A 23,191-nucleotide genomic window follows, 5' to 3' on the forward strand; every position below is an offset into this window, starting at 1 on the left:
TGCTCTTTTTGAATCCAAAACTTACAGTTTAAACTGCTTGCACACATTTATTACGTACATACTTGAACAGAGGAAACAACAAACTGCTCTCAGTATGCCTCTGCTCGTTGATCCACAGAGGTATTCAGTGGAATCATAACTGAATTAAGTGAGAGTTTGACGTAGACACCAAGCAAGACCGAAACCTGAACACTTAGTCATTTCTTGGTATACAGACACTAGTAGTCCCCATCTCCTATTTTTAAGGATATAGTTACAAAAGTACCTTTCATTCCTCTGAATCCAGTCTTCATAGCTGCAGGAAAGGAGTCCACACAGTATTGGGCTGCTTTGTGGGGCAGATGGTGAAATACCACAACTGACTTGGACAAGCATCAGTACCTGAACTAGTACCAATTCTGTATTCACATGAGCTGTGCCTACACCCAAGCCCACCACCTCCTTCCAGCCCGCTCTGTAGGAGCCTGCAGGCAGTACCCTGCAGGGGAAAGCAGCACTGAGAAACGAGCGCTAAGCAGCATCAGCTTCTCTAGGGATGCTTTATCCTTCTGCCTCAGGTGAGGACTCTGCTACACAGGAATGCTACAGTTGGAGGTTGTTGACACAGTTGCTGGTGGAATGTCTCTAAGGCTGGGAGGTCCTGTGTTGCACCTGAAAGCTATAAAGCTTATAAAGCTATGTTTTGTGAACAAAATTTAATTAAAAGGTATACATTCAGAACTCTTCTGTAAAACTGTTAATATACGTGACTCTCAAAACATATTATCACAGTTGTAATTTCTGATTAGGGGCAGTACAGCATTGCTTAAATCAAACACACTCAAATACAGCTTAATTGGGATTTTTCAGTAGCTTTCTCTTTACAAAGCAAACCAAAATTGTAGTAGGAAGTTCCTGAGTCAAGGGCCAAAACATGTAGTGTGAGTATCAAATACAAATGGGAAAAAAAAGTGTAATAAGAACTGTTTGGGATTTTTTATGGTTTTTTTGGTTGGTTGGTTGGTTTTGGTTGGTTGGTCGTTTTTTTGGGTGAGTTTTTTTTTTTACTTCCAAGTAAACCTACTAGTGCTTGTAAATTGGTAAACATCATTTTTACATTGTGGAGACACTACTACTTGGAAGCAATCTTACCAGGACCTGCAGCAGAGGAAATGTTTTGCCCCTCTGTAAGTATCATATGGGCACACTTTCTCCTGGTGAGAGAGCTATTGCTTGTTCTGCATGATTTTCAGTTCCTACAGCATCCACAAGCCAGACATCAGAAGTACCCAGGCGTACAGTTTTAAATAATGAGCAGTAGTGAGTCACAGCCAGTAGATCATCAGCTTCACCTGCCAGGCAGAAAGTAATTAATCTGTTTCTTTCCCCTTTTCACCATCTATCCGATATTCCTCAACTTCTTGAAGCAGCTCATATTAAAATAAAGGAAAGTTAGTTAAATGAAGAATAAAAAGCAAGTGTTTCATAGCATTCCCTAGCAGAGAACTAGTCTCCTTTCAACAGCAAGAGATCAGATACAGTATTTAGCTGAAACATTTGTCACTCAGGCTATCAATAAGCTTTTCTGTATGTCACTTACATGCTGTGACTAATCAAAGGTTTATCAATCTTCATTACGGCAGCTTATGAGTCACTTACCTGCAGTAATGTCTCACTTCCTATACTGATATATACTTTACTGAAATCCCTGGTTGAAGTCATCTTCCCATTCAAACCTCTCCTCAAACGAAATGTGAGAGAAGCTTTTGAACAAAGAAAATAAAATCACATGCCACCAAGTAAAATCTAAAACCACCCCATACTCAGAATGAGGTGGAGCCCACGAACATGTATCTTAACAAGGATCCAGATACAAAGTTCAATCAAACCTCAGAACTGCACACAAGAAAATGCTGACAGACTGTTACCAAGGTTTGTTCTTTTTCTACACTTATCATGTTCCTCTTCTGACTAAAGCCCTGACAGTCTCTTCACTACATTCCTCCATGATACTTTATGTTTCACATTCATGTTACAGCTAACATTTCTATAAAGTAGTATTTATAACATCCTTTTATTTTTGTCCAGCCACTGTTCATCTGCTACTTTTTTGTCAAACTTTAAATCCAGATACAAAATTTTTCTGTTTGCTTTGTCTTTTCAGTTGCAAAGGGAAAGCAGTTGTTTATTTATGAAAAAGGGACTATTCCTCATCTGCCCTTTGGAGAGGAGCCAGCGCATAGTTAATGATACTAACTTGTAAAAACACTGCCCAAAGAGTATCATTAAAAGAAAGACACCTACCTCATAACCATTAATTATCTTGACCAGAGAGAATTTCTGTCAAGGGTAATTTCTATCAATGAGCTCAGCACTGTTCCTTAATTTGTTGCACTGGCTGTTTAGATATACAGAATAAATCAGGAAACAGTTATCTCAGAGTGCCTCCTCTACAAATGTTTCTATGTTTACTGATCCAGAGGTGACTGGGCCAGTGTTCCCAGAGAAGCACGGAAAAACCCCGTGTTAGCTAGCACACCAAAAAATTAAAAAGACAGCTCCATGACCTTGTCAACTTTGTATTTTTAGTCAGACAACATAGAAATTTACAAGGAGTTTGTTTATTAACAACTTTCAGCCCATGATAACAAGTATATTAATAAAAATCAGATGTGCTGACACACAGAATACATTATTCATACAAACATTGTGTGTCATTTTACCAGAGCAGAAGGTACATCAGAGACTTAGAGAATGAATACTTTGTCCTGGGGTATTCGTAACCTTTACTTTTTTTCTGTGACTGTTTTTGCTATTGCTGGTCTGACTTCATGCTTCCTGGTGCACTTCACATTCAAGTCTACAAAGAGAGAAAAAATAAGTCAAATAATGCATAGCACTAGTCCTGTTACTGCATTTAAATGCCGTAAGAGTAAACTGGGAAAATAATTAAGGTTATTTTGTGTCTCAAATCCACAATCCTCTCGCAGGGAATACCCCACCCTGGTTTCTGTGCTTGGCAAAAACATTACTGAAGAATGCAATAACAGACCCAAACAATGAAAAATGAAATACAACTATCCCTCCCTGTAGCAATAAACTGAAGCAGTGCTCTGTAGCCCAACTGCCTATAGCAGAATGCCCACAAAATTGTGTGAGAGTTCACTAGAGCCTGGTACCTCTTGAAAGATAAAGAAAACCCACCAAGATCTGTCACAGTTGTGTCAGAAGTAGCTAGCAGGGCACAAGACACTAGTAGTAGTGTCCAGTAGGTGTAGGTGCTGGAGCGCTTGGTAGGTGCCAGTGCTTGGCCCCCCTGTGCTGGGGGAAAATCAGTCCATATACTGAACTTGCTGGGGCAGCTTCTCAGGTTGGGCAATTCGCAATATTTTTTCAGATGTCAGTTAGTGAGCGTTTACTCTCAGGACTTCCCCAAGCCTGGGTGTGGGGGGACATTCCCTTCTGGCACTTCAGCTTTTTTACCCCAGCATAAAAGAGAGTAAATAAACATATACATGGACGGAAAAGAAAGAAAGCAGCAGGGTGGGGATGGAGAAGGAAGACACTGTTCTTACAGCTCTGGAACTTCAGCAGTTCCAACAGGAAATCAGGCAGCCCACCACTCTTCTGACTTTGCTACAGCAGATATGTGAAGGACTATCTAAACAGGATTTATCTCCCACCCCCTTGCCATTGTCTGATCTTTCTCCTCCTCTGCTGGGCACACTGGGGAATGGGAAGAAGGATGAGAATAAATATTTGATCCATCCATTTTGCACAAACAGAGGGTTTCCTGAGGAGGGAAAGCAATAGAAGGAAAAACAGGACACTGCATGTTGCTTGCTCTGAGACATCAGGAGATACATGAGAGTCTACATCCATTCTTCTTGGGACATAGAGCCAAACACATTAGCTGGCAGACAAATACATATCTCACACTCCTGTCTCACCATAGGTTGGAGCTCTGTCCCATCTTCATTGTCCTGGAAAGGTCTCATGCTTCTGTGTCTTTGCCCTTCTGTTAACTTGTTACTCTGACTCACAAAAGTCTACAAGCAAAAACCAGGGTGAGATCATTTGGGAATGTAAACCATCATGTAAATAAAAATACCTGGTAAAGGAAGATAATTAGCCCAAGACTGAGAAACTGTAGCTGGTTCCTAGCTGGAAGACACTGAGTGACACCAGGAGGGACTCTGGAGAGACAGCATGGGTGAGGAATGCAACTGGGAAGGAGGAATCAAGAATGTCTGTTGCAACTGCTGCTACAGGAATGAGGACACTGGCTGTCTGAAATCCCTCACCCAGCTCTCCACCCACTGCCACATATTGTCCTGAAGGCCACAGAGCCTCCCTTCCACCCCCAGATGTTTGTAACCCAACTGTAACACAGACGTCTCAAATCAAATGCCTTTATGTCTTGGGAAACTCCAAGTTCTTGGCTACGTAACCTTACTCTTGATCATGCAATGGGGAGGAGTTTGGATGTGCTGCCCCCAGTTTTTCCATACAAGGTTATACAGCCTGCCCTGCTTGGAAGACTCCTTACCCCTGTGGCTAAGTCCTCTCTTCACCCAAGGCCCTAGGGCATGGCTAATTACAAGTAATTAAGACCAGACTTAAAGAGAAACTACCACAAAGTTTGGAAGTGGAGAAAGGAAAGCCTCTGTTTCATGAAGTAGAATTGGCTTAAGAACTATTTTAACATTTGGCAAAACAGAGAGAGAAGAACAGAGGTCAAGGTTTTAGAGTTTTCCATTCAGTAACATATTCCTATTTGGGACACGTGCTTAAGTACTGTTCTGAATCAAGGCCAAATAATATGTATCTGCTTTCTTCTGTACAAGGGGTTAAGCCTATCTTTAGGCTGCCTTTTTGTTGGTTTTCGTTTTCAACAAAATTCTATGAAAATTACAGGGAATCTAACAGCAGCATTAAAAACAAAACAAAACCCAGTTCTTCTGACACTCTCCTGAAGAAATCCATCCAGAAGATTCATATCATATGAGCTATTCTGGCTGCTGAGTTTGTTTTTCATGAATTACTAAGATTTTCTTTGTCGCATGGTTTATGAAGGAAAAGACAGAACTGGCAAAAACAGCATGAAAGGAAAAAAACATCTGCATCTTCAAATATTCTCTTAACATGAAAGTGATAGTATATATGCATTCAAATGCTTCAGATACAGCTATTAACTAAAGCTCTCCATCACTATTAGCAATGTAATGGACTGTGACACACGGAAATGCTTGTAATACAATACAGCAATTATGAGGGTAAAGACACAGAACAATCAGTCCAGAAGCAGAAGAATTTAATCAAGAGACAAGACAGTATTTTGCCAAAAGAATCTGTATAGGGATGAAGCAGAGCAACTTGAGTTTGCATTAAGCTTTTTCAGAACTACAGCATGCATAGGATGTGGATGGCTACCTGACCTGCTGCTGGCAGCAAGAAGCTCCTTGTTGTTTACTTTTGCTCATCACTTTACAGTAAGTCACAACAAATATAAACATCTAATCTTACAGCACCCTATGGATTAGTCTCTGCAGCTAGCTTATCTATTTATTTATATTTGTTATTACCAAAAATATATTAAACATATATCTAGTAAGGCCTACAAAGTCAGTCATTACTTAGAATCATCAAAGCCTTCCGCTTGGAAGAGACCCTCAGGATCATTGAGTCCAACCATAATCTAACTCTAGCACCGAACCATGTCCCTAAGAACCTTGTCTAACTGCCTTTTAAACACCTGCAGGGACGATGACTCCATCACTGCCCTGAGCAGCCTGTTCCACTGCTTCACAACCCCTTCCATGAAGAATTTTTTCCTAATATCCAATATAAATTTTTTCCTAAATCAAATCTACTTACAGGCTATGATCTAAAAGAAGGCAGCAGATCACAACTAGCACACAGGAGCCAGAGGGAGCCATCTACTTCAGTTTATAAATTCATCTATGATTTGTGTCCTTGAGCCCATCTTGTTCTAAGGTGTTGGAAAGGTAACAGCATGGGTTGTGAGTTCAAATTACTATGTCTTGGGGAAAGAAAAAGCTCCAAAAGCTTAGAACGGCTCACATATCTTTGCTGTTATCACTGAAGTTTACCAGCAGTTCCTGATCCACGAAGTATGGCTTCTCTGCAGATCCATCATTTGTTTCCATATCAATAGCAAAGCAAAGGAACATGGCATCTGCTGTCACTTCAAATACAGAGAGAAAGCTGTGGGACATCAGGTAGGCAAAAAATCCAATCAGCAACAGAGGAACTACCCAAGCTTGCAACTCCCGATGGTAGTTGAATGCCATCAATCCTCCAAAAACAGTAAAACACACAACAAACACCTGTAAAGGGCAGTAAGAGAGAAATGCAGCCTCATTAATCATGTAGAAACGTTTCTTAAAAAAAAAAACAACCCCCCCCACTCCACCCCCCGCAACCCCTAAGGCAAACACATTACAACCTATATTTTAACAGCACATCTCATCTAGGAGAAAGGTATGCACTTTCTGGCATCACACAATCGTCACACTTTGTGTTCTACTCAGTGTGTAAATTCTGTAGGGCAGAGGCAATCTTTTACTACACATTTATCAAAGACTCATTGCAATGGGAACTGTAAGAGGGACGCCAAGGACACTGCCGTAATGCAACCAAATAACTCTGTAAAGATATAAAAAGGATTAAATTCCTCAAACATCTCTTATGAACTCATTTTACAGCATTAACAACACTGAGTTTAACAAAGATAAACCTTATTTACTTCGGGTGTGAGAAAAGAGAATCGAACCCTGATTTTTCACTTCATTCTTACAGAACAGTACTCTTACCTTTCCTAAAAATAGCATAAAATCTCCGAAACAGCTAATGGATGCAAGTTTAGCAGAACTCTTCGCGAAAATAAAGACAGCATCCTTTGCTGACATACAAAAATTTGTCCCATTTATGGCTGTAGTTGTGTATGCATGCTGAAATAAGAGAAGATAATAATGCAGTAAAAAAGGACTCTTACAATCTAGATTTTACTTAGGGAAAATACAAAGCCTTAAACTCTATTTGGAAATATTAATTTTATGAATATAAAGAGTTATTTTGCACAATATGGCAATTTTTTAAAGTGACTATAATAACTATGCTTCTATTTCCAAATAGTTTTTCTACATAATTTCCACCATTAGCAATTGCTAGAACAGTGACCAAATAAATTTCTGAACACGCTTCTATCCATTTTATTTTAAAACACTGAAGTTCTCTACCCTATTTTTTGTTAATGAATATGACACAACAACTACAAAGCATGCACTTACCTGGAGTCACACTATCCAAACTTACTTGCTTATTTTCTGCGAATCTATCACCAATACTGCTGGTAAACTATGTAAGTGGAACAAACCAATTTATGTAGTTGCCAAGTCATTTAAAAGTTGATGACAAAAAAAGCTTTTATACACAGCCCTTTCAAACTATTCATATACTACTGAAATTCGAGCTTATGGCTATTAGCCATAAAATAAACCTTTTCATGCAAGATGAAACCAATTGTGAAAATGACTGGAAAGGAACAGCTAAAGGATCCTGGACTAGACCAGTGGGTGTTATGTCACAAAAACCCCCCAGAATTTCAACAGACTGTAGGGTCCCTCTCAGTTTTTTGAGGTCTTGAGAATTTTACAAGATTTCTCATTGTGGAGACTTGCCAAGACAGATGGGGAGGACAGAATATTTACCTTCATGAATTGGATTATTTTAGCACTTGTTGTGCATAACTTGACATATATGTCCCATTTATGGAACTCAACAAAGATTTGAAACTGTGTCCAAAATATCAGCTTAGAAAAACAGCACTCAAGATACCTGAAATATATGCTGAACTTTACCAGCAAGTCTTATGAGTAGTTTCCCTTTACTCTAAATATTAGAAGGTGGATTATGCCACAAAATATTAGGTACATCTGGTACAGTCAGTAAGAACCACAGTGTGCAAGGGATTACTGTTCTGAAAGAATTTATATACCCCAACATGCACTTGGTGCTTAGATTACTTTCTGTTTCACCTGGAAGTGAAAAAAAAATAACTGGGTTGCTGAAAGTAAATTATACTGGCCTACTGCAAAACAGTTCCTGGCCAAAAATCTGTTTTTTCTTACAAATCAAAATATAAAATAGCTTCAGATATCTGAAGGCAGAGAAAGCTTATTTCTGCGGAGTCCAGTTTTACCCTATAGCAATTTCTGTAATCTACTGTAGTGTAGCAAAACTATATCGACATTATCTTAAAACGTTAGAAAGAAAGAAATTATATGCAAAGATCCTTTGTCTCTTTATTGTGGATATTATTTATTTTATATATGACAAAGGATTTTTTTTTCCTCTGACTGTAAGCAAAAAAGAGTAGAAGGAAACAGTGACATCCTGTAAATACTGTACTTGCATAGTAGCAAATACATCCCTAAATGGAAAAAGTACAAATAAAGACCATGGATTTATTGCCCACTCTAAGAAAAATCGAAAACTCCACTGAACTCTACAGAAACATGTAGAGTATCTGCATAAACATCTGTTTAACCAAGCAAGCTCGCTTCATTCCTAAATAGGAAAAAATGCTTTCTGTGAACTTTTGTTTATGCTGACACTGTTCCTGTCCCCAGGGAGGGTCGTAACAGGACGGGCAGACAGGTGTACCTGTTGGCTCCACCAGGCAGTGGCTACACCATCATTGCCTTCCCAGTTGCCTGCTCCTCCGAAAGAGCAGCACCCTTGTCCCCTGCCTCACTCAGCAACAGCTCTGCCAGCAGCCCCCTGCCAGCCGCTGCGGAACCCACTGCCTGCCAGCCTGCCCGCAGCAGCCTGGGCCCGGGACACACCGCAGGAGAGCAGGTGGTTCGGCAGGGCCAGCGCCAGCCTCGCTGGGTACCCCTTCCTCAGGACAAGCCCAGGGCAGATGGCCTCCAGTCAGGCTCCCTCTGTCTTCCGTCTGTAGCTGTCACTGAGTATTTCAAACATGGGTAGACTTATCTTTATAACATGCTGTGAGCTAAGTCTGTTCCATCATTCCCGTTAATAGACAGGAAATTGAGACACAAAGTGGAAAAGGGTTTTCTAAGTTTATTTCTGTCCCTTAAGAACTAAATCCACAGACCAGATCCTGATCTGGTGAGGTCAGTATAAATTTTGCCAATAAATTAATCAGAGATTGTGTATTCTTTATAAATAGCAAAAAATGTCTGGTTTCAAAAATTAAAAAGAATGTTGAAAATCCATGTGCACTTGTACAAACACTGTTTCCAAACTTAAAATAAATAACCATTTGTTTGCACACTTGAATTAGCCACTTTGGTATCTGAGGAATGTGCAATGAAAAGAATTTCTGATATTTATTAACTAGAGCAGGTATCTTGGAAAGACTGAAAATACTGCTGGAGACTGAATACTACCTGCATAGGGATTTGTCATGTTACAAACCAGTTGATAAAAAATGGCATTTATGACAATCACAACTTCAACAAATCAAGTAAGTATCAACTAGTCATAACATTCAAGCAAGAAAGGCAGCCAGGTAATAATCCAAACTTGTAGACAGAATATGATAGAGACAGAAATGAGAGAACTGTTGAAGGCTACAAAACTAGTCATTGTCACACGTGAAGCAAGAATGTTACTAGTACAAGCTGAAGACCTTTCAGCAAAAAATACATTTCTGGGGAAAAAAAAATATTTGGAGGGTTTCTTGTTCAGCCTAGACTGTGGATCCATACACTTTCCTCACAATTCTTAAGTTTCCCATTTAAATCCCATACCCTCATCCCATCCAGCCACACAGAAATCTACATGTACTCACTAACAATATTTATCTAACATTTAAGCAAATGTATGTTTCCATGAAACTCAGAGTTGCACAGAAATAAGCTCAAATGATTTCTCATTCTTACCCACCAAAGAACACCTAACACATGCAAGCTATTACCAATATTTGCAAATCATTTTGTAGTTTGGACTAAGATGCTTAGATATCCCATCAATTTTCCAGTTGCAGAATATGTGCAACAACCCAATCCCTTTTAAAGAAAAGACAGTTGCGAAGGCTAAGATGGTAGAGGACCATCAGTTAAGAACCTGCTATCATTTAGAAGCAGGTTATTTAAGTGTTTTGGGTTTGGGGTTTTTTTTACAGGACATCTTATCTTTTCCCATGCACAAAAGCTCTAGTGGACTTAGAAACGTTTGAGGGAAGGGCAGCAGGAATGATCCAAAAGGTATGGAATGTCTTCTGTCTGGGGAACAACTGAGTACACCAGGCTCTTCTGTCTGGAAAAGAGATGACTGAAGGAGGATGCGGTGAGAGGGCTAAAAAATCAGGAGAAATGCAGAGAGGGTAGGCAAGGTTAGATGGCTCACTGTTTCTTCCAGAACAAAGACTAGGCAGGGGAAGCACCATATGAAGCAGTAGGGGCCAACTTTGAAAACAGATGGTATTTCTCTTCACTGTAAGCCTGTAAGCTGTGAACTGCTGGACAAAGGATGCTCTAGCTGCTAAAAGTTCACATGAGCTCAAGCGAGACTGGGAAAATTCAGGGAAAAGGAATCCACTGAGAGTTATTAAACACGCAGAACACAAACCCAGCTCAAGAAGTCTCTAGGCTGAAAACAGATTCAGAAACAGCCACTGGGGACAGGGAAATACACACTCACTCTACCTTAGCATTCACTCACAGCTGATCTTGGAGATGGGATACTGAGCTAGACAGAGATTCAGTCTGGCCCAACATAGGGCCAATATTATGGGTTATATCTTTGCTTAATGAACTGATGTTTTACAATGGTAGTCTCTGCTATGGTGACAAGCAAGTAATAATGGCATCGACAGCATGCCATTGACCAGAAAGCGTGGGAGACAGTGGGTCAGGAAAAGTCTTTTTCTTTGTACCAGCAAGTTGGTACCGTATCACCACCTTTGTGAAGAACACAAGCCTTCTCTGGCTTGGAGCCTGGGAACTAGACACTAGTTTCTCAGTGTTAGGACGAATAAATAAGGAATGTGAATGTTTACATATTTCCAAATACCACAGTATGAAAAAAAAAAAGCATTTAAAGAATACATCCTTCTGTGCCTTACAACACAGAATGTCAAGGGTCTTGGAAAAATTGACCTGCTAGTTTCATGAGAAAGGCGCTGTGGCTCAGACACAGGCCATAAGTTCCCCAACTGTTGTGAATAATTGCTACTTTGTGTAACAGCTGAATTCAGTCCACCATTCTAGGACTTGCTTTAATAAAATGAGCTTGGGGAAGAGGATTGCCATAGCAACAGAGTCTTCTTAAAAAAGGAGCAGGAGACATGCTGGTCTCAGATCCTACTTTGGCTTTTTCTGCTCTGCTGGTATTTTCAGCCCGAGCTGATCTTGCTGCCGCCAGCTCTCTTGGGGGCTGCCCTGGTGAGCTACACCCACTGCAATGCTGTGCAGCTCAGGCAGGACTTTTAAATGTCCAAGCTTGCAAGTGTCACAGCTGCCAGTGGAATCTCCTCAGAAAACAAAATCCAGTGGTAGCAAGAGGCAATGACATTTCTGTGGCTGCTGTACAGCAGTTAGTGACCCAGTGAGACAGATGCATTTCACAGATAGTGGTCAGAAATTAGAGCAATGTGGGCCTGTGAGGCCCCACCAAAGAGCTGAGGACATGTAAGACTGGAAGGGACTTTCAGCTACTCCAGTCCCTGGCTATTTCAGATTAGCACATTATATGATTTCTTCTCTTAAGTGGAGAGCTCCCTCTTTAAACTACTCAGGGCTTTTCTCTCTCCCAGCTCTTACATTTGGAGCTATTCCAGACCGTTATCCCTCTGGTCCTTAGGAACCTTCTTCCAACTTCCAGACAACATTTACTCATGAACAGCTTACACCTACTCACTCTTCTGCTGATCTTGTCTTGGCTCTTATCCCTCCCTACTGTTTCTCTTCTTGATATACTCATAGATGGCTAATGGCCTTGCTCTTACCATTCGCTTGTCACAGTAGACACACCAGGATATTCCAGTCCCCCTCTGTGAGAGAAGCCAGATCACCTAACCAGCAAATGGTACAATGACATTTATCTCCGTCTGTCTGGTACAAGTATTTCATCTCATACCTTCCAGACTGAACCTGCCCTTTCTGCAGCCTTGTTAAGTAAAGGCTATTGTCCTGTGGTTTACAAATACACAGAGAATATCCTCCTTCCCCACTTCTAACAAATAATCAGACAGCTAATATACAAACAGTTATTTTTGATTCTTAGGCTAATTGCCATCTATAAGAAACCCTGCAATAGACTTCACAATTTTCCCAAGCAGTCTGAGAAGCACAACTTTCTTTTATCTCTATTACAACTTATATTTGCAGTCTGGACCTACTGGACAAGATCTTGTCTTTCAACTTTCCTACTTCTTTGTGTCATCTACTCCCTCCATGGCTGTCATCCAGTGGGCAGGACCAACACAGCTGTCTCCTGGGAGGGTAGCTGGGTGTCCTCTCCTGCAGCATCTCACTGCTACACCTGGGCTCCATTTCAAGCACAGGGGATCAACCACGAGGATCCTGCTTTAAGTGCCCATTGCATCATGATTACACCATTACTGGAGTTGCTTACAGTGGCTTCTGCCGTTAATGCGACAGTGTTCTCATTTGGGACTTCTGAAATGCAAGCAAACGGAACATTTCCAGAGAGCTGTTCATAAATTGCTGTGCTTAAAAGCACTGAATTATTGGTCACTCACTTCATTGCCTTTTATTTTCTTTCCCTCTCTCTTTTTTTTTTTTTAATTTTTAATGGGACAGGGGAGAGGAGAAATGTTATCAAAGCAAGAATTAGTCAGTCTTGTTCATCCCTATTCCCTACATGATTCACCCTACAGAGAAAGTAAAGACCTAAGGAATTTTATATCCTGTTTATTGCATACATAAAGGCTCTAGAGGGAAAATAACATATTTAAAATGCAAGTTCACTGAAGAGGAACATTTTCACCAACCGTATTTTCAAGACAATCAAAAATTTAGCTGAACATCGAGAAGCAATTTTGCCAGTAACATTAAACTGCAATATTGGTTTTGGGAGGAAAAAGAAGTATTTGATGGGATGAGGCACAATGCGTTTGGCAGTGCAGAGAAGAACTATACTTACATTAGCATGCATGAATTTTGGTTTTATCTAGGTCACTTCTCCACAAGGCATTTAACCACAGCCTCCTGATAGGCTTCCATCCAAAGTTTAAGAGACAATCAACTGCCATGGATATACGACCACAAGACAGACTTGCTTCTGATTTTTCACAGTAGACAGTTGCTGTCTTTCAGGATCAGTGAAAGGTCTCAAGACCAGCAACTGCAGGCTAACAGCCCACCGACCTCAGCAATGGCCACCACAGGGCCCCGAATGCCACACTGCAAGGAACCGTGCTGATCAAAATAGAGAAACCACATACTGCTCAGCTGCTCCTTCAGAAATCTACGTGCTGCACTTTGCAGCAGTTGCTTGCCAACTGGCTGCAGATGAACCCAAAGCAGACACAGAAAAACAAAACTATCCTGAAATAGATATCTTGTTAAAAAAAAAAAAGAAGTCACTGCAACAAGGCTGTAAAGAAAAAAAAAAAAAGGCGAGCGCTTTGATGTATCAAAAGAGATGTATCATAAGACTGCCACTACAACTTAAGAAAGCAGGAGACAGACAGACCTTGTCTGTTGTCTCCCAAACCACATTAAAAAACCAGTCTATTCTTTCTACAGAAGAGAAATTTCAGTCTCCCAGATTTTACTTGAGATGATTTGATATGTTTATCTGGAACATACTGAAACCATCAGAGCCAGAAGATGAAAAATCTGTGGTAATTCTGACAAGTGTTGGCAAACAGAACTGTCAAGTAAGGATAATGACTTTATATTCACAAAGCACTTTTCATCCAGATAGAACCCAGAGTGCTTTACAATTGTTACTAATGGATTATACACACACATGAATCACTTTGCCCATGACTGAAATGGAACAGCTTAAGGAGTGAACTGTTTAACAGCACATAGCAACATTACACCACAGTTTAGCACAGGATCCAGTTGCAAATCCAAGTGAAATTTAGGAAGGCAAAATGTAATTATCCACATTGCAATCTGCACAGGATGCTGGGTTTACATTACCCCTCCTCCAACAACCGCCACTGAAAATATGGCAACCATCAGCATCTAGCACAGCACTCTGCCTTGATGGGAAGATGACAGAGTACCTTTGTTGGCCACATTTCAGTTAAGCTCTAGGAGATCTGAACAAAACTTAGCTGAGCCTGCAGAGAACAAGTCACTTCAGGGATGCATGCAACTATCAAAATCAGTGTTAAATCCCACCTGAAAGATGGCATCTCAGCCCAAAAAGTACTCTTTATAATAGAACACTTGGTCTATACTGCATGGGAGGAAAGAAGTTCGCACTCTATCCACCAGCGTTACTTCCTCCAGCACCTGCTTCTCATCTGTAGGTTTCCCAAAGGGAAAACTAGACTATGTTTAATCTCAATTAAACTTCTGAATGAAGGAGCAGAAATAATCTAAATCACTTAAACAATATAACAATAGGTTGAAGAAAATAATGCAGAAGTGATTTTTTTTTTTTTTAGAGTTTCAGGTAATTATATACTTATTAATATAGTGGAAGTAATAGTAGAATAAAAGGCAAAAATATAATAAGGAATGTTAACACACGCAATGAGCTTTGGACCAACTGTTATAACAGCTGTTCCACATTTCAGTAATTTCAACTCACACAAAACTAAAAACCTGAACTAAAAAATACTTTTAAAATGTTAGAAACATTTAGGTTAGGTATAAGCAATTTTTAACCCTTCCCAAGTCCTACTCTCAAATCCATGTTCAACACCCACGTGAAATTTTAAGGCTGTACCCAGCAGCTTTCTCAGATCTCAGTCAGAGCCCCTAAGAGTTCAGTACCTCTGTTAATCAAACCATATGATAAGATGTTTAAAACAGCAGACTTCTATCTTTTTTACTCCCTTTGTTTCCTTTTGTTTGTTTGTTTTGGGGTTTTTTTTTAAATTTGAATGCAGATTTTGCAAAACTGAAGATGAAGGTTTTCAATCTGAGTCAAAATATATTTTTTTAAGAAATAGGCTGGAATATATTCTTTATAGAAAAAAAAAAAAAAAGAAGAAAAAATAGACACATGAATTACTCTATGAAATGCAATGACCTGAGACCAATGTTACCCCTTCATACGGATAAAATTTCAACTAAAATCTTACAGCGTGTTCTTGCTTTTCTTCTCTAATCCTTGCCCAAATTGCCCTGGATTTGGAGCACGTGGAACACCATCATCTTTGCCAAAAAGATATTCAAACAAACAATTGTCTAAGAGCAAACACAGTATTATGATCATTAGGTTGAAAACCACAACTCATATAAAAACAGAAATCTGCCTACAATAGATTAGGAAACAGGAAATCTTTAAAGGGAACAAGAGCTACAATACAGCCTTCTAAAACAAAAGGAAGAACATTACAGTAATTAATTCTTCTTTTAACAAACACATAGCATACAACAGTTGGAGAAAGTAAACACTAGGATGCTGGATACCTCTTTGAAAGGCAGGAAGCCAAGGGGAAAGGGTGACTACAAATAGAAAGCCTGGAGTCAAAACGAACTGAGATTCCTCACCAAGGCTGTGACCATAAGATCTGTTTAAAAAACCTAAGTCTGGAAAACTCATTGTCTAGAACAAGATTTCACTGCACAAGTATTTAATCTAGGCTGAACTAAGCGAAAAACTTTTTCTTCGTAGTTGTCCAAGCTTAAGTTTAATTTACGCACCTAATTTAGAGAAGAAGTCAGACCCTTTATCAGAATTGTCTTGTTTACTTCACTATTGCCCACGGCAATGAGAACAAAGAATGCAACAGTCAGAGAGTTAGGAATCAGCATGAACATCTGATTCCCTTTCACATTAAGAATACCACAGTAACCAGAGATAACAAAAGGGGACTGACAAAGAGAAAAATTAACTATTTACAATGATGTATATAGAGCTGGAAAACATTTGGAGAAAAGGATCAGGAAGGAAAAACTAGGAGTCAAGTATCTGAAAAACTGCTGTATGTCAGAAATCATACATGTCCAATAAAAATACATTTGAAACAAAACTTCTAATAGAATAAGGATGTCTTTCAATGAAAGAGAATATTATATCATCTGGCTTTTTTATCATGGATCATATTCCCAGATATATTGATAATGGAAATCAGCCAGGAGTTCAACTTTCTTTACTCAGGACTTTCAGGTGGAAAATACTGTATCCAATTTAATGACACAGCTCCAGGTGGGTTTCTTACTTCTTCATTGCTTCTTTCCACCTGGACCCTCTGCATTTCAGTAGTCTGTCTGGCACAACTCAAGAAGATGTTAAGTCTTCTTACATTCAGGAATCGTGAGTGGCCCCCTAAAAGGGCCATCTCAAGCTCTAGTAAGTTTTCTAAAATCTTGCACCCTGCATGTTTGTCAATTTTCTGTTTCTTTGCAATAAGTCCCATCTACACTTGAAGGCTTTTTTGCTTGTTTAGTTTAGTTGGCCAGCAGGTAACTGGCTTGCATGCACTGGGTGTTACTTTAATCATACTAAACAGAGCTAGCATGCACACATGGTTCCTAGCCTACGTATGCAGATGGTTCAGTGACAGACAGATGACAGAGCATACCTGGTTAAAGTATCTTAAGCAACTTTCCTGGCACCAAAACCAGCAGAAACAGCACTTGAACAGGCACTTTGCACATGCACTCTCCTGCAATAAAATGAAATGTTTGGTGATTGGACACAGAATTAGACTCAGACAAAACTGCCATTTTAGAAGAAACTTGCTTTACAGGTGACTGACTCTTCCAATAAAGCATTCACTTAGGCAGCAGATATTTCCTTTTGGATTACAGGAACTGTTTTTAATTCAGACCCTTCCCTTCAGTATTAATGGCTGATGAGCTATTTTTTTTTTCTTCCTGTGGATGGGAGACTCTTCTCTGGGAAAAGAAAATAAGTGCTGCAGCAGTTTTGTGAGCTAACAGCTGCTTGGAGAACAAAACAGACAGGCAAGTCAGTAACCCTTACAGCACTTAGCAGTGGTCAGGGAGTACAGCAGCAGACTTTGAAACCTTCACAGTTTTGAAATGACTGGTACCTTAATGAACAAAAGAATGGGCAGAAGGGCTTATATCCACGTGCATGTATTTACTTAGAGCATACATTCATTTTCCAGGACAAGAGGAAAAAGCATGCATTAGAACAGACCCTTCATAGACCATTGATCTATATTAATTCCATATCATAAACAGAGCAGAAAACTCAATGTTTGTTCCACACCCCCCACCCCCATCACATCACAAGCTCAGAACTGTTCATCATATAAAGATTCTACCAAGCAAGTGAGGAAAAAGACATCTTGGTAGCCATGGTAGCCTTCTAAATTTAACTGATTGTTTTTCTCAGCAAAAGGAAATTCAGTTCAGTGATACTTGAGCCTTTTTAACCTTCTTTTTCCAGAGGTCAGACTGATTTTGTTTTGTTTTGGAAAGCAGAGATCTCCCAGTCAGTATATGAAAACCTCAGGTCCCCACAACTACCACTGTTCATGCAGAAACCATGAATCTCCCAACTTTTTTCCAAATAAGTTCTTTAAATTATTCCAGGAATAATTACTTTAACATGGTGACTGTACATGCAAACTCCTGACAGCAGAGAAATACTTTAATCTTGCCCTGTATTGCTGGGGAGATGATTTTAGTAAAACTGTATTAATCTCAGTAAGTACTATTTACTAAAAACCTAGAGCAAGGGACTTCAACTTCAATCTCCTCTCTGATTCTGCTTGAAGACTGCTGCATAGAAATCATCTGCAAATTTACCTGCAAGCTTGCAGACTGTGGCTTTTCCTCCTTTTCACAGAAAACAGCAACATTTTTTAAGAGTGGCAAAGTCTGAGTGAGCTCTGTGAGAATGCAGCATCACTTCCCCATCCTTTAGTACCACTACTCCAGCCCCCTATGGAAAGATCTTTGATGGAAAGCGGCCATAGCCTGTCCTTTCTCCCATGGGAAGGAGCAGGGTTACTTTGTGGGGGGATCCTTCTGTGGACCGAGGACATAAGCTGGCCTTTAAACAGCACTTTATAGGGTCTTTAGGAGCAGTTACAGCTATGGGTCATGTCACATCCTCAGCTGGATGCTTGGCAACTGGACCAAAAGGAGCTTGTAGCACACTGCTACAGATGCAAATAATCTTTCTTTGCTACTTAAATCTTCTACAGTTATTCAGATTACAAAATTGTATACCCAACAAGTCCACTTATTTATTCTGCTTCCTCTACAGGCAGAAACTATCTTCCTTCTAGAACAACCCTTCTCACCTATCATCTTTAAATAACATTCTCAGTTGAGCCAACTCACCAGGCTCTATAACCAAGGCTTTCATATGAAAGTCACATAAACCCTGACACACATCTTTCAGCTACCTTATAACAAGGGACTTTTATTTAAGCATTCACAAACTATACCCCGCACACATGCCTCATAGGTACCAGGGATGGTCAATGTAAATACTCTGTCATTACTATCCATAACATGCTTCAAGGCCAAGGTAAACTCTAGAGGAAAAGACCTACATTTAAAAACTTTGCCTAAATCCTTCTCTGAAGTCAGAGTTCTGCAGTCATGACACTCCTCTCTCCTTGCCGAAGAGCCAGAACTAACTGCAATGGTATGTTTCTAGCAGAAGAGAAGAAATGTAGAGATGCGTGAAAGATAGAAGGCAAGCAACAATAAAAACAGCCCAGCTATATTTTTTATATATCTTAAAAGATGTGGTTTGGATCCTACACAAATCTCTGGAATAGTTCTTATTTCATACATTCTTTCCATAAACTCATGTTACAAGGCAGATGAAATCTTTTCTAAGAGATATTTTATATGCCATAATTATGTTCTTTCTTACCCTTGCTTTTTAAAAATGTATTATGTGAAGATTTTAAAGGGAGCATTCTGCCGAATTTTGCCTTTGTCCTTCATAAAAACCTTTATATATAAACACTAAATAAAGGTGGGTTTGATATTGTTGTTTTCTGCTCTTAAAAATCTCTGAGTTGAGAGAAAAAAAAAGGAAACACATGGAAAAAGCTTTCTTCATGAAAAAAATTGGATAAAATATAAAATCCACATTATATCATCCATTTTTAAGCAAGAATTTTTTTGCATGGATCCTATCTTTTAGCTATCATTTTTACAGTGTTCCAGAAGTATATACATACCTTTTGTTTTAGGATATTATAAAGGTACAAGAGAACAATCCTTGGTATTCTCAGTATTGTGATTAAAAGTGAGCCTTTTACAGCAGTTCCTAGATGATAGCAAAAAAGAACTGATATGGAAGACAGGACCGGGTGAGGTGGTGGGATATTTTTATTTCTAGAAAGAAAAACAAACAATTTATAAATGTTTCAGAAACTTATTTAAGAAGATATACATTGTACCTTTTCAGTATTCGGAAATTTAAAGAATTAAGCTGCATCTCCTTTCCCACTTGAACAACCTCAGTTTTCCTACCAACTTCATCTGAATGTTCACCCTAGTCCAAAGGAAAGCTGCCAAGTTTATAACTTTTATTGGATTAGTTTAATTCTTAAGCAATGACTGTTTTGATATATTCAGTAGTGAAAAAATATCTAGAAAAAAACTACAATGGAAAATGCCAGAAGTGAAGAACAGCTAAAAACATTTCCTTGAACACCTCTCTCCAGTTTCTGTCACTTCTCTTTTTCTCCACAATCTTTCATTTGACTGTTGTTTCTGTAAGATTTTAGTCTGAAGGAATTAATCTGCTATTTCTGTTTTAGTGATAAAATTAAAACTAGGAAAAAAAAATCACAAGCTCTCACATGTAAAACTGAGGTCTATCTACTTCCGTTGTTGCAATTTGGTTGAATTCTGGTTTACATTTTGTTCAGATAATTAATGCTTTTTTTTCCCCACTGAATTAGATTTGTTTTAAAATGGAATACACAAAAGAGGAATATCATACTATATGTTAAGCATTATAATTTGGCCTAAAAAGCTTGTAATTCTACTGCACTCTAATCCGTATTGTTTTGGAGAAATAGTGTTTCCCAAAATTAAAAAGCAAAGACAAAAAATTGGCCTAAATACAAGTTTTATTTTCTTGGTTCCCTTATAAAGGTCAGTTTAATGTCAATCATTTGCAGAGAGTAGTATGACACAGCTCTCAAGAATTTATATGAAAACCAGAAAATGAGCTTAAAGCCACTCCCCACCCCTCTTCAAATGCTGAAAAAAGCCAAAATCCACAAGATATACACTATAAATACCTTAAGAAATGTTTTAGAGTATTAAAAAAAACCCAAACAAACAAACCGATCAATAGTCATAAATAGCCCTTCTATAAAGCAACTCTTAAGCAACGGGCCCAACCCTGAAAAATTTACTTCGGCAACAGAACCAGAAGCAGTTTGACTAAGTAGTTAACTAAAGATCAGACCTTATATCACAAATAAGATGTCTTATTTTCATAAGTGATTCCTTCAAAACCTCTGTTATCTTGAAAAATTAATAGTTTGCACAAGAAACTAAAAAATAAAAAGGCAGTGACTGGTTGGGGCTATAAAGCTCTACAAATATATTTTTATTAAATCCTAACTTCAGCAAGGATTTAAATCATATACACTACATCAAGATAGGCATCACAGTTCTGCAAGAATCCTGAAGGTATCATTGCAGTTCATTCAAAACACTAAATACTTTGCAGCTGAGAAGCTGTATTTAAATATGTGAATATACCGCATTATTTTAAATAGGAAATTCCAGCAAAGCCATTGCTGCATTTATTATTTTTGGTCTTACAACTAGGGGATCAGCTTGGGGGATAGTAGAATTTAATACTGAATAAGGCAGGGGTTTTTTTAAGTCATCAGGTTTCTGTGTCAGAAATGCATATATCACAATATACATGCGTTATTCTATCCATACAGTACCACTGTTTATTTTTCCCCTCATATACTACCTTACATATGACAGTCTCAGTTAGATCTCAGAATATGAAAGATTAAGTTTCTGCAAGTTATATGTTTACCAAGGATGAGAAATACAGAAAGGACAAAGTTTAGTCTAGTGTTAATAACTTACTTACTACTGAAGAGAGAATTGAAGAAGGGTTTTGATATTTTTAACAGGATGGTTAATGAGCAGGAATGTCAAAATCTGAAGTATAGTTTAGATAAATTTATACACATTTGGATGCTTTGCCACACCTTCTTTTCCTAGCAAAGGAACTCTCACAAGAACAGGGTCTGACGAGGTTTCTTGTTTTGCTTCCAAACAGATTAGAAAAAGAACACAGATCTTCCTTGTAATTCTGGCTCAGAGTAGAAAACATTGAAAAACAGTTAGCTAAACACAAGAGGTGATGCTTGTGACTCTAAGGAAGATCTAGATTGGCTCCACCATCCACCTACATCCACTTACCCTTAAGGATGAAGCTTCACCCAGCCCTATATATTATATGGCTGCAATCCTGAAATGACTTCTGCACAAGCATACCGTCAGCCACATGTATAAGGTTTTGTAGGCAGTTCACACTGTGCACTGAACTCTGTGCATGTAGACTCCACTGCATGCACACAAGGTATCAGGACAAAACAGGAATCTGCCTGATAGAACTGGTTACAGAACAGACTAGGGCCACAGCTTGCTTTTCCTCTTTGGTATTCCTATTTTATGTTACCACGGGATTGTTTGATTTACACAGAACACTCCTATTCCAAAATCCTGTGAAGCTGTACTCAATACCACATCATCTTTTAATGGCTTTCTTTCTTCAGTGCTGCCAACTGTATTTTCTTGTGAGCCTGTGACACTCAGTATCTTTCTTAACAGTGCCTTGAATCAAACTTTTTTGTGTGAAGAAAAAAATGAAATCTTGACACACCCAAAAGACATAGACATTTGAAAGGAAAAAAAAAAAAAAGAAAAAGAAAAATAGGATTCCTTTAAAAGTCTGTCCTTCCATTTGGAACTGTGCTTATAGTTTTCTTCAATCCTGCCTCATCTGTTTCAAAGACTGTCTAAAAAGAGACTTCTTGTAAAATACTTTCAAAGTGTTAAGGAATGTATTATATATTCCTCAAGGAAATATGAACCCCAGTTTTTAAGCAAATACAATAAATTACAAGACTTATAATTATCAGACTAACACAGAACCCACAGAGTGTACTTCCAACTGCCCTTTTACCTGCTCTCAAAACCTCCAGGGACAGGTCTAACTACATACATGCTGATGGCTCTTTTACATGGGTTAGGTCAAGTATGCAAGTAGGGCAAAGGATGCTCATAATATTGCAGATGTATTTGGTAAGGGAGGAGGAATCATTTAAAAATTTGGTCCTAGTTCATCTCTCAATGACTTTAGTGCAAATTTATAAACCTGGATTTTTGACTTACTGGGAGATGTATGTATTTCACCTCTCACTGAACCTATCAGAATTTGTGGTGCTGAACACCTTAGAGTCAAGTGGAAAACTCCAATCCTGCAAATGCTTATATACTTCCTTAATTTCAACCCTGTGCAGTGGCATACATGCTGTTACTGAACAAGCTCAAACATGGACAGGACAGTGATGTCTGTGACCTGGGTCAAGTTACCATACCACCTTCTTTAATTCCAGAGAGGGGAAAAGCCTCACCTCACTGAAAAGGTCAATATAAACACAACACCTAAGCACACTAAGATGAAAATAAACTCTAATGTAAAACAGCAATAGTAACAAAGAAGCCTTTTTGAAAGACCGAGCCCTTTTCACAAGTCATAAAAAGTAACCATTAAGCAAAAAGTTCTACTTATTAAATTAATAAAATCTTTCATGTATTCATTTTTCAGCTGAAAGAAAAGGAGGCAAAATCCGTTTTCAGTGGTGGTACTGCAGGTCAAATATATGCCACCTGTAAAGCTAATCCAGCTAAACTGAGCCCCTGCCCTCCCCATTTGAAACTCCAGTGTGGTTGTTGGCTGCGCAGCACATTTCTGCGTGTGCTGTGGAAGGAGATTTCCGCAGGGAAAGGCCATGCCATTTCCTCAGAGCACTTACAAGCCAAGAAGAAAGCCTCTCTGTGAGGTATCATAAACA

At 38.9% G+C, this 23,191-nt stretch overlaps 1 protein-coding gene across 3 annotated transcripts in view; it reads right to left on the minus strand.

Annotated features, from left to right (window-relative positions):
• Positions 1 to 2,579: 2,579 nt before the first annotated feature.
• SLC44A3 (solute carrier family 44 member 3) overlaps positions 2,580 to 23,191 on the minus strand; it is a 39,153-nt gene continuing 18,541 nt past the window's right edge. For 2 of the 3 annotated variants that reach the window (XM_065656044.1, XM_065656043.1), the window contains exons 11-16: positions 19,307 to 19,463; positions 16,712 to 16,795; positions 6,816 to 6,953; positions 6,093 to 6,329; positions 3,930 to 4,028; positions 2,580 to 2,839 (exon numbers count right to left, since the gene is read on the minus strand). In XM_065656044.1, the coding sequence (XP_065512116.1) occupies positions 2,834 to 2,839; positions 3,930 to 4,028; positions 6,093 to 6,329; positions 6,816 to 6,953; positions 16,712 to 16,795; positions 19,307 to 19,463 (721 nt within the window). In that variant the 3' untranslated portion in view covers positions 2,580 to 2,833. The remainder of the gene's footprint in view (positions 2,840 to 3,929; positions 4,029 to 6,092; positions 6,330 to 6,815; positions 6,954 to 16,711; positions 16,796 to 19,306; positions 19,464 to 23,191) is intronic. The other variant, XM_065656045.1, reaches the window with a different exon arrangement.

Source organism: Caloenas nicobarica, chromosome Z (genome assembly GCF_036013445.1).
Source record: "Caloenas nicobarica isolate bCalNic1 chromosome Z, bCalNic1.hap1, whole genome shotgun sequence".
Classification (NCBI taxonomy): Eukaryota; Metazoa; Chordata; class Aves; order Columbiformes; family Columbidae; genus Caloenas; species Caloenas nicobarica.